The sequence below is a fragment of the Notechis scutatus genome, chromosome 1 (assembly GCF_049901735.1).
Source record: "Notechis scutatus isolate UNSWTSFEM ecotype Mainland chromosome 1, rNotScu1.2, whole genome shotgun sequence".
Lineage (NCBI taxonomy): Eukaryota > Metazoa > Chordata > Lepidosauria > Squamata > Elapidae > Notechis > Notechis scutatus.
The window spans coordinates 39,981,810-39,994,053 of NC_142009.1; the positions used below are offsets into that span (position 1 = coordinate 39,981,810).

A 12,244-nucleotide genomic window follows, 5' to 3' on the forward strand; every position below is an offset into this window, starting at 1 on the left:
TGATTACCACCACTGCTCTAGAAATATAATAAAGATTATAGTACTGTAACCTTGAAATGTTCCAAGCTCAAAACACCTATTTTTGAGTGTTCTGGGCATGAATTGTGTTTTCTAAAGTTATGTTCCAAGCATGAGACAACTTAATTGTTTCAAGAGGTGTCATTTTGAGGCTATTGCAAGCACTCCAGTTGAGCTGATATTCCTCGGCTTGTGATTGGCCCTGCTTGTTTCCTCAATTTATTGTACTTAGCCAGATTACAGCAAAAACCAGCAGCATATTTTTGCCATTGTTGGCTTAGACCAGGTGGCATAGGGAAAGGAAACAGTTAAACATAATGGACAGAAGATTTTAACAATCGCATGTTGCTAGCCTATTTTATATGCTGTGGTTCTTCTGAGGAAGTTAGAGTTCATCTAGATTATTATTTCCATGAATGTTGCATGGTGCTTTATTTCACAGGTTGATAATACAAAGATGTAGGTACACACTAATTTGCACAGAAGTATTGCCAGTGCTGTTGAATAAATGTCCAGCACAGTGTTTGTTCAGTTGATGTGTATCTGCACATTGTCTTTGTAGTAAAGCTAATGTTATTTATGCAGTTTATTTTATTCATTAAATTTATATGCTGTTCATCTCACTATCAAAGTGCTTCTGTGCAGCAGGAGTCCCACCCATCAACCCACCCACCCCCTTTTCAGCCAGTTGCCAGATATATGTGCAAGTAACTAGAATAGTCTGGAAGAGAACCTGGAAAAAATAAAACCCATAAACCTTGCCTACAGTAAATTGGCCACAGAGATTTTTTTTATTCCCAAAACTTTAAACAAATCATTTAATATAAAAGTATTAATATCAAACAAATATTAAGAATGTAGTTGCTCTCTTTGTCTATAATCTCTTGACTGAGTGCTACAGAGATATTTTATTTGAAGAGTAATATATGTGCTTCATTATTTAATATGCCTTTTCTCCTCCCCATTGTGGTTGTACCAGTGTGCCCTTATTTATTATTTTTATTGCATTTAAGCAGCTCGAGCAAATGGAATAAAATATATAAAGCCATTACAAGGGCATTCCATTTGAAATGAGGAATTCCTTTAGGAACTTCTGGGCATTGTAATGAACTTTTTATCCCCTTCTCTTCCTATATTTTCCTGTCAACCAGACAACTGAACTCATACCAGTCTCTGAATGCTATGTCTTTAGAAGCTCTCATCTTACACAATACTATGCTGCAAGCAAAGCTGTTTTGTGTATTCCTTTGTTCTCCATCAGCAAAGGTGGCTATGTATCTTTATCCTATTGACTCAACTTTTGTAGTATAAAGGGTTTGCTTACATATTGTCCCCTTTGTGTAGAAGTCTGCTGTTAAAGTTGTTCACTAAATTAGGAGTTAAACTAGAAGCTAGTTTCTCCTATTGCAGAAAAACTGTTGAAGATCTCCACCAGCCATGGATATCTTGAGTGGTATGAATATACAGGAATGTGGAGACTAGATTTTGGAATATGAGCTCGCCTTCCTTGATGGCTCCTTACTTGAAATTATGAAATATCCAAATATTTTGAGTGATTTCTGTCTGCCGTGTGCAAGTATCAGGAAGATTTTTAAAAATCAGAAATTTAGTGTTGTTCATTGTCTGTCCATATTGATTGCTAAGCATAGTTGTTTGTTGTAATTTACTCAAAATTTATCATTTTTATAGTTTATAAAGCTGGACACATACCTATGTTTTATGTTTTGATAAATAACTTACAGGCTGCTGCTGCTTATAATCTTTTCAGTCAGATCATGAATATAAGAAAGATACAAGATGTTTATGATCTTTCTTGATGAAAATAATCCAGACAATTTAATCCTGTTATTCATGTTTTGTATTTTAATAGCAGCACCTGCAGAACAATATCTTCAAGAAAAATTACCTGATGAAGTGGTTCTGAAAATCTTTTCATACTTGCTAGAGCAAGATCTTTGTAGAGCAGCGTGTGTATGTAAACGTTTCAGTGAGCTAGCTAATGATCCAATTTTGTGGTAAGTGATAATTCTTAATTATTATGAAATATACTACATGTTATCAAGCACCATAAGAAAAATGAATTCCTAGTTAGTTGTTTTTATTACCTTGAATGAAAACAGGTATTTGAATTGTAAGAAATGTTGTTTGGCACATATTTCAAACTGTATGCCTATTCTTCTTTAATGAATCCTGTCAGTCTAATTTGGCGATCTTGGAGATTTTGCTATTTTTTAAATAGAAATCTACCGTATATACTCAGTATAAGTCGAGTTTTTCAGCCCATTTTTGTGTTGAAAAAATCCCCTCGGCTTATACTTGAGTCAGATTCCCTCTGAAAAAAAAATGGTGTGGAGTCGCTGCTGCCGGCGCGCCCCAGTCCGCCCGCCTCGGGAAGGGAAAGGCAAAGCGCTTTTGCCTTTCCCTTCCCGGCCGGGCTGTTGGGAGTCGCTGCCGCGCGCGACCTCAGTCCCGCCGCCGGGAAGGGAAAGGCAAAGTGCTTTTGCCTTTCCTTCCCGGATGGGGCTGTTGGGAGTCGCTGCCGCCGGCGCGGACCCAGTCCGCCGCCTCGGGAAGGGAAAGGCAAAGTGCTTTTTGCCTTTCCCTTCCCGGATGGGGCTGTTGGGAGTCGCTGCCGCCGGCGCGGACCCAGTCCGCGCCGCCTCGGAAGGGAAAGGCAAAGTGCTTTTTGCCTTTCCCTTCCCGGATGGGGCTGTTGGGAGTCGCTGCCGCCGGCGCGGACCCAGTCCCGCCGCCTCGGGAAGGAAAGGCAAAGTGCTTTTGCCTTTCCCTTCCCGGATGGCTGTTGGGAGTCGCTGCCGCCGGCGCGGACCCAGTCCCGCCGCCTCGGGAAGGGAAAGGCAAAGTGCTTTTTGCCTTTCCCTTCCCGGATGGGGCTGTTGGGAGTCGCTGCCGCCGGCGCGGACCCAGTCCCGCCGCCTCGGGAAGGGAAAGGCAAAGTGCTTTTGCCTTTCCTTCCCGGATGGGGCTGTTGGGAGTCGCTGCCGCCGGAGCGCCCCAGTCCCGCGTAGCCTCGGGAAGGGAAAGGCCACGGCTTGGAAGGCCGCCGCTGGAGCGAAGCTGCGCGCAGCCGCTGTGTTAGCATCGGATCGGGCGTGCCGGACGGTTCCGACCGAGCCCGAGCGTCGTCTTTGGCGCCCGCCCAGCACCGCGGGAGCTCCTGTACCGGGAGAAGGGAAGACCCCCCGGGCGGGGCAGGAGAGGAGCTTCTCCCGCCCGCCCCTCTTTCGCGCCCACTGGTGTCCCCGCAGGACGACCCCCGCCCGCAGTCGCCGCTGCTTGAAAGAGACGGGCCGGGGTGGGTAGAAAGGCGCCGGCGCCCTTGGAGGAGAAGGTCCCGCGTTCGCCTGTCTGCCCGCGGATGTCAGCGGAGCAGCCGCTGCTACGGGAACAGTTTACTGCCATCGCCCTCAAAGGGGGCAACCAGACAGGGAATCCGAGGGCAGCGCTGCGTTGCGTGCCGGAGGCGACAAGCCCCGCTCAGGTGGACGTGTTTGCCCAGAGACCCCGGACGAAGCAGCGGCAAAGCTCCGCTGACATCCGCGGGCAGACAGGCGAACGCGACCTTCTCAAGGGCGCCCGGCGCCTTTCTACCCACCCCGGCCTATCTCTTTCAAGCGGCGGCGACTGCGGGCGGGGGTGGTCCCTGGGGGACACCGGTGGGCGCGGAAAGAGGGGCGGGCGGGAGCTCCTCTCCCTGCCCCGCCCGGGGGGGTCTTCCCTTCTCCCGGTACAGGAGCTCCGCGGTGCTGGGCGGGCGCCAAAGACGACGCTCGGGGCTCGGTCGGAACCATCCGGCACGCCCGATCTGATGCTAACACAGCGGCTGCGCCGAGCTTCGCTCCAACGGTGGCCTTCCAGCCGTGGCCTTTCCTTCCCGAGGCTACGCGGGACTGGGGCCGCCCGGCGGCAGCGACTCCCAACAGCCCCATCCGGGAAGGAAAGGCAAAAAGCGCTTTGCCTTTCCTTCCCGAGGCGGCGGGACTGGGTCCGCGCCGGAGGCAGCGACTCCCAACAGCCCCATCCGGGAAGGGAAAGGCAAAAGCACTTTGCCTTTCCCTTCCCGAGGCGGCGGGACTGGGTCCGCGCCGGCGGCAGCGACTCCCAACAGCCCCATCCGGGAAGGGAAAGGCAAAAAGCACTTTGCCTTTCCCTTCCCGAGGCGGCGGGACTGGGTCCGCGCCGGCGGCAGCGACTCCCAACAGCCCCATCCGGGAAGGGAAAGGCAAAAGCACTTTGCCTTCCCTTCCCGAGGCGGCGGGACTGGGTCCGCGCCGGCGGCAGCGACTCCCAACAGCCCCATCCGGGAAGGGAAAGGCAAAAGCACTTTGCCTTTCCTTCCCGAGGCGGCGGACTGGGTCCGCGCCGGCAGCAGCGACTCCCAACAGCCCCAGCCGGGAAGGGAAAGGCAAAAGCACTTTGCCTTTCCTTCCCGAGGCGGCGGGACTGGGTCCGCGCCGGCGGCAGCGACTCCCAACAGCCCCAGCCGGGAAGGGAAAGGCAAAAGCACTTTGCCTTTCCTTCCCGAGGCGGCGGGACTGGGTCCGCGCCGGCGGCAGCGACTCCCAACAGCCCCAGCCGGGAAGGGAAAGGCAAAAGCACTTTGCCTTTCCTTCCCGAGGCGGCGGGACTGGGTCCGCGCCGGCGGCAGCGACTCCCAACAGCCCCAGCCGGGAAGGGAAAGGCAGGCGGCAGCGACTCCCAACAGCCCCAGCCGGGAAGGGAAAGGCAAAAAGCGCTTTGCCTTTCCCTTCCCGAGGCGACATGAGATAGTGAGATCATTTCCCAAATTAATTATTTTTATTTTTGAAATTTACCAGTAGCTGCTGCATTTCCCACCCTCGGCTTATACTCGAGTCAATAAGTTTTCCCAGTTTTTTTGTATAAAATTAGGTGCCTCGGCTTATATTCGGGTCGACTTATACTCGAGTATATACGGTATTTCTACACTCAGAATAGTAGAAATACTGTTAAAAAATTCAGGAAAGATTTCTGAATTCTCCATAGTCACTTGGATTTTTTATTTCTCTAATTTTGTCTTCACCATTGTAAAATTATGCTAATAATGTTCTGATTATCTACATATCAATATATATTGAATACTGACTGTTAAGTAAACTTATTTAGTTAGATTTTACTACGAATGACTTAAGGGACACATCACTGTAGCTTTACAGTCCTACTTAGTTTCCAAGCTGAAATAAGATTGGCCAGATGCTGCCACCTGCTGAGATGTAAAGACTGTAGTTGTTGTTTTTTTGAATGATGTTTTTAAACAAATACAAACAAAGATTTGTAAAAGAAAAAAATCAGCCGCAGGAAAAACATAAAATAAAACAAGCCATTAAAACAAAATTATAATAAAAATATTTAGCAGACTGTAAATATGTAAAAGGGCAATTCATTTGTCATAAAAACTTGATTTTAGCTAGCACCTAAAAGAATTAATAAAAGCTCTAGCTCTAAACGTTAATGAATTCGAAAACAGAATAAATCATGAATCAGTGCTAAAATGTGTAAGTTCTTTCACCTCCTCAGACATTGATTTAAGAAAGGATTATTTTGTAACAGGTAATATATTGTATTTGCAGAATGCATTATTTCATATCTAATCATCATGCAGTTCTATGAATGCTACTCAGGATATGATTGACCACTTGCTTGGTTTAATTTTTGATTCAGAATTCCAGGAAAAACCAACACATTTTGCTTTTATAGAAGAATCTTTAATAGCAAGAGAGATTAATTTGTGAAGGAAAAAGAGAAAAAAAGAGTTGATGAACAATTATTTCTGCTCAACCAGATTCTTCTATAGACCCATAACCTTAATCCCTTGTTCATGTTTGTGCTTGTATTGAAATAAATTCATATCAAAAACTACTCTTAATGACTATGATTTCATACAATTTTTATCTGTATAGTTTATATCTGTGTTCTCTTAAAATTTATTCACAATTTTCTATTCATAATGTCTTTATTCAGGAAACGATTATACATGGAAGTATTTGAATATACACGTCCAATGATGCATCCTGAACCTGGTAAATTCTATCAAATAAATCCAGAAGAATATGAACATCCAAATCCCTGGAAAGAAAGCTTTCAGCAACTGGTATATATATATATATGTTTTTAAAGCCTTCTTATTTATGTTGCATTTTTACAATGGTTGAAATGGTCCTGGTCATGATGTGCACTGAAGATGGTGTTTGATTTCATTGTACGAGGTGCAATGACAATAAAGTAAACTAAAAATACTGAAGAACAGTCAACAGCTTTCTTTCTCACTTCCATCATTTTATACTTTTGAGATCTTGATTCGCTTTTACTAGTATGATAGCTTTATTTCTTAAATCCCTGGTTCAGTTCATTACAATAAAATTACATATCTCTATGCAGATGAAATATAATTCTTAAGATGTTATTTGGAGCATTTAATATATAGTTTGTTGGACTAAACTGGAATGAAAAGAATGCCTTTTTGTTTTGTGAAGAACGTTCTATTAGGAGCATATTAATAGAAAAACTTAAAAACTGTAGAAGAAACTGATCAAAGTGTATGGAACAATAAAGAGAGATTAGGTTTTTTTTAAAAAAAGAATATAAATGTATGTCTATATTGTAGTATACAGGTAGTCTTCATTTAGCGACCACATTTGGTTCCAAAAACTGTTGTTCAGCTAAGTGATAACTAAGTAAATCCACGACTCGGGACCTTACCGCAGCTTTCCTTTGCTTTACAGACCTGCAAAGGTTGTAAATGTGATTATTGGTCATAAAGTTACTTTTTCATCACCATCATAACTCTGAACAGTCGCTAAATGAGGCAATCTATAAAGAAGGACTAACTATAATAATGAAACATAAATAACATTGAGTGAGAACTCAAGAATTTAAGTCAAAAGTGATTGCAAAAATGGGAAGCTTTGGTATTCAACACACATACTTTCTGTTCTCACATAATTTGTGAAATCAAGAAAAGTGATACATAAAACAAATGAATAGTAATTAATATGACTATTTCAACAGGTTGAGAATTCTTAGAAAATCATTTTATTCATAGTCTCTTATATCTTCCTCATTTTTGTGGTCTTATGGCTGTGTGTGTGTGTAAAACAAGCGGTAACACAATATAACAACAAAAAGCATAATATTTTTTTTGCATTCTTCATACAGTTTTATGGAAACTTCCATATCCTATGTCCAGTGTTGCCTGTTGAAGTTGGAAGCCCCTTATAAGATTCTAATTAAGTCTACTTCCTAACTCCTACCAAATTCTTTTCATATCTGTTTCTTGAACTAGACTAGGCTGAAATTTAGAACTATCTACTGAGAACAATTAATGATGTATTGAAATAATGTGAATTACATCCAGGAGTTCTGCAATACAATATTTAACATGTGTGTTATTAATTCTCTTTCTCTGGCAAAGCTCAAAAAGTACATTTTACCATAACTTAATATTTTTTCTCAAATTTTAGTATAAAGGAGCCCATGTAAAGCCAGGATTTGCTGAACATTTCTATAGCAACCCAGCAAGATACAAAGGAAGAGAAAACATGCTGGTACATTTTAAAACCACTCTAATTGATTGCTAGTATAGTTTTTCAAAATAGCTATTTATCTCTAAACAGTTCCTTTGTCTTCTTTTAGTATTATGACACCATTGAAGATGCACTAGGTGGTGTTCAAGAAGCTCACTTTGATGGACTTATCTTTGTTCACTCGGGCATATACACAGATGAATGGATATACATTGAATCTCCTATAACGATGATTGGTGCAGGTATTCAATTTGAAAAACATCTTAATATCACTTGCTTTAATTGACTTTTATATTTAACTTTCAATACATACAGCCCTTGCTTTATAGTCATGTGAGAAATATCAAGACAATAAATTAATGAGTTATTTTTATTATACCAAAGTTCCAGACAGCACTCTATTTCATTTCATATTGTTTTGTTTTTGTTTCTGAGGAAACATTAAAAACTTGAATAAGCTCCCCCATTCTTCTCTTTCCCAATAGTCCAGCCTCATCAGATTTCTTTCTTAGAAAGAGACCAGCATTTAAGTTCTTTACCTCCTTCCTTTTAATCCGGTATTTCAAATAAACCCACTTATTGTGCAATAGTTTCTCTTTTTGATGATTGTTTTATTGTTCTTCCCCTTATATATATTTTGCACTTTTGATAAAACTAATTCACTTTATTTTTTGGCTCCTATATACTTGATACTGCATTTTTTGTTGCTAAAGTCTTTCTATTGATCCTTTATTAAGAATCAGCTTAATAAACTGGAGTTTCATTAACAATGATGTTATTATAAATTTCCTAATTGTGTTGGGCTTTTTTACTTTTTTATTCTGCAATGGAAAGTCTCTGTACTATAACGGAAGTTTCCATGCATGTTTTGCTGCATTGTTTTTCTCTATTGAATACAATTTCAGTGTCAATAAATTTTCCTTTTGTCTTTAAATGTTATTTTAGTTTAAAGATGCTAATTTTGCTCCTTTGTCAAAGAACGCAATAAGATTTATCTGGCATGATATGTTTTTGACAAAATTAGCACAGCTGAGATTAAAATTAAAATGATTAATTATAACTTTGTGCTCCTTCTGGTGGTTTTTCAAATAGATATTCATTTGATTAAACATAGTGCAGATGTGAGTACCATTGTAACTTATTTTGGTTTAAAGAATTCTCTACATAATATATAACAGCCTGAACTATTTAGTACTTTATAATCAGTTCTGTGTTCTGTTTCTCTGCCCTGAATGAGATTATGTTGTGAAGTCAATATTGGCTTATGGCAACTCTATGAATAGTTGTTCTCAACTGTGAGTTCTCTCTACAGTTAGGTGACTAATCGTTATTAGAATAGCAACCATCACTGTTGTTATATTAATCCATTGCATTACTGGTTTTCTTTGTGTATTTTCTTAAATCTTGCCAAGCACAAAGATTGTCTCTTTGCTTGTCATGTTCACAGTATGAAAATCATTATTTGTCATTTGAGCTTTGATTGATGGTATAGTTCCTTCTATTAAAACTAAAATTAATGTCTGGCTTAAATCTGAGGAAAAACAATTTTTAAAATTTTTGTAAAATAAAGTTACTGGACTGAATGTCTCAAAAGACTTAAAACAATTTGAACTGTCATCTGAACTGTTCAATATAACGTTTGCAAAAAAAACATGGCAGGTCTTGGGTTACTACTTTTTAAAGGGACTAGAAATAGAAACTATGGTTTGTAATTTTCATTTAGTAATTTATTTAAAAAATTTATATTTTTGTAAAGCTCCTGGGAAAGTAGCAGATAAGGTCATTATTGAAAACACAAGAGATTCAACCTTTGTCTTCATGGAGGGATCAGAGGATGCTTATGTTGGTTACATGACAATCAGGGTAAGAAGAAAGATGGGCAAATACTTGCTTTGAACCTGTTGCACTGAAAGAAATGAATAGCTAATAAAGGGATTTATTGTATGTTTTTTCAGTTTAACCCTGATGACAAATCTGCACAACATCACAATGCTCACCATTGCTTAGAAATCACAGTTAACTGCAGTCCAATAATAGATCATTGTATTATTCGAAGTACTTGTACAGGTATGTAATTTCTTTGTAAAACAGTTAAAAAGTAGAAAACATTATTTGTAGATAATTTCTAAACTGTATTCATGTGTGCAATTGAACCTTGCCTTCCCAGGTGATGAAATTTCATGTACTAATATGAATTTTCCACCTAATGACAGTCTTTGGGTTCTTAGAACTTTACTTTTTTAAACGTTTGTTCACTTGTTCCCAGGTATCCCTAACTGATAATTTATGGTAGGGGTGTGCAAAAGTTCCATTTTGGGGAATATTTGAAAGTGTTATGCTTCTTACAGCTCATCCCAATCCAGCTCTTCTAGGAGTGGTCTGGCAGACTTCCAGAACAGGAGGTGGTTTGTTGTATTCCTTCTCCACAGAGCTCAAAGCAGAGTATTTTATATATCCTTAATTTAGTATTATACAAATGGTTATACTGCTCTTCTACAAGATATAATTTATTTAGCTTAGTGTTGTATTTTGAAAGGCCAAGATTACATAATTGGCAAAAACTATTCAAGTTATTCCAATTGCAAAAGCATAACTGATGGTATTTGTTTCACATATTTTATGAAAGACAAACACTTACCTCATTTTTTTGTATGTACAAACTTCATTTTCAGTTGGTTCTGCAGTTTGTGTTAGTGGCCAAGGGGCTTGTCCCACTATCAAGCATTGTAACATAAGTGACTGTGAAAATGTTGGACTCTACATCACAGATCATGCACAGGTAACACTTCTTCCATTTTTCTTTTTTGATATTTTTTATTGTTTTCTTTCTTAACTATTTTAACTCATCCTAAAACATTCTTTTCTAACCTTTCAGGGGATATATGAAGATAATGAGATTTCTAATAATGCATTAGCTGGGATTTGGGTTAAAAACCACGGAAACCCTATTATAAGACGAAATCACATTCATCACGGGCGAGATGTTGGTGTTTTTACATTTGATCATGGCATGGTAATGTATATTTCTCTATGTGCAAATATAGATAGGTGCGTTTTGCAGACAGATTTTTATCTGTTTGTATGTCTCTTGGAAAATGAAGCTTTTGTGAACATTCAAGCTGTGTTTGTTCGTTAGTTCATTAGTCTCCATTACCAAAGTATTTATAGAACAAGTATATAGTATGTTTAGCAGGGAAAATTGAAGTCAAGAACCTTGGGAGACAATTACCTTCGTGATATCCTTATGTTTCATAACTCTTACTCTCTCTGTATTTAAGAAACATAGTCAATTATCACTTAAAACATAAACTCTTCTAAAGCTATTTTCAATCCTTCAGTTATTGCTCATAATTGTACTTATATATGAGTGTGGCAGCTTTTTTCTATTGTATCAATTTAAAAATATAACTGCAAATTCTCTTTACTCTTTTTTTCTTTCCAAGCATGGTTACAAAGGCATTGTTTTATATTCCAGAAGACATAAAATGGGAACTGCAAGCAGTAGAAAGCTTGAAATGAATGAATTTTTCTCTCTTAATTTTATATTTGGATATGTAGTTACAGTTGGGATGATGTTTGCATAAATCCCTTATCACAATATCTTAGTTTTGCTATTTTTACAATTACACCTTGACTTAACTGGGAAACTATCATCTTTTATTTATGTACTGAATTGGAATTGTCCACAATTCCAATTCAGATATATTTAGTATTTTGATGGGTGTGGCATTATTTGAACTTCTGCTTCTTGGTGCTGCCACAACACAAGACTTTATGTGTTACAAGTTGCCATTTTTAGAATATTTGTGTTAGTTTATCACTAGTTGGAACTATTTCTTGGTTGCTAGTATAAATAGTTACTTTTCAATGTGCTTCCATGTTGGTTCTTTCATTTCAGACATTGGACATTATTGCCAAGAACCTGGCGAGCTCCCATATTTCTGATATAAATTATATTTATTATATTCCCTGGGTCCCAGAAACAATATTTATTTACTAACTTTATGTTACTGCAAAGCTTTGATGCTGCTTCTTGCAAAATATTATTGCTAGTCAGAATGTTTGACTTCGGAAAAAGAGCAGCAGACTGTGACAAGTCATGTTGTGATTTTACCTAATTTTAATTCAAAGTCAATGTAAAATCCTTTTGTTCCAAATTAATAATCAAGGGGCTATGTTGACACTTTCCTCTAAAATAAAATCTGATAAAAGTCAGTTTATTAAAGTCATACTTCATTACAGATCTGGAGGAATTTTGGATGTTATGATTTAAGATTTAAAATTTTGTTTCAAATACATTGTTCTCTATTTGAATGGATTTCCTGCATTTTAAAACTTTCATGTTCAAAAGTACTAGCATCCCAAAGATCTTTTGAAACAAGCTCGGCTACGCAGGCTAAGGATATAAATATTTCCCAAAAAAAGTTTTTTGCACTATTGAGCTTTTCTTGTCCTTTAGAGATCACAAGTCTTGGTGATGACATGGGGACGTCTCTGGAAGAGGCAGAAAATGTTGGCCTTAATATTTAAAAATTAAAATAGCACACCAAAAAGTCTGCAATGTATTGTGGAATTCAATCAGCAGAATTGGGAGATAAGTTCTAAGTGTTGCAAAAACAGGATTGGAAGCTGCATGTAGTTTGTAAGCCAAGGTTATTCAGCCC

At 39.4% G+C, this 12,244-nt stretch overlaps 1 protein-coding gene across 5 annotated transcripts in view; it reads left to right on the forward strand.

Annotated features, from left to right (window-relative positions):
* The window catches only part of FBXO11 (F-box protein 11), a 101,171-nt gene that overhangs the window by 75,594 nt on the left and 13,333 nt on the right, over positions 1-12,244 (forward strand). For 4 of the 5 annotated variants that reach the window (XM_026684754.2, XM_087961456.1, XM_087961460.1 and 1 more), the window contains exons 4-11: positions 1,889-2,033; positions 6,019-6,148; positions 7,518-7,601; positions 7,690-7,822; positions 9,337-9,443; positions 9,536-9,647; positions 10,253-10,359; positions 10,456-10,593. In XM_026684754.2, the coding sequence (XP_026540539.2) occupies positions 1,889-2,033; positions 6,019-6,148; positions 7,518-7,601; positions 7,690-7,822; positions 9,337-9,443; positions 9,536-9,647; positions 10,253-10,359; positions 10,456-10,593 (956 nt within the window). The remainder of the gene's footprint in view (positions 1-1,888; positions 2,034-6,018; positions 6,149-7,517; positions 7,602-7,689; positions 7,823-9,336; positions 9,444-9,535; positions 9,648-10,252; positions 10,360-10,455; positions 10,594-12,244) is intronic. The other variant, XM_087961451.1, reaches the window with a different exon arrangement.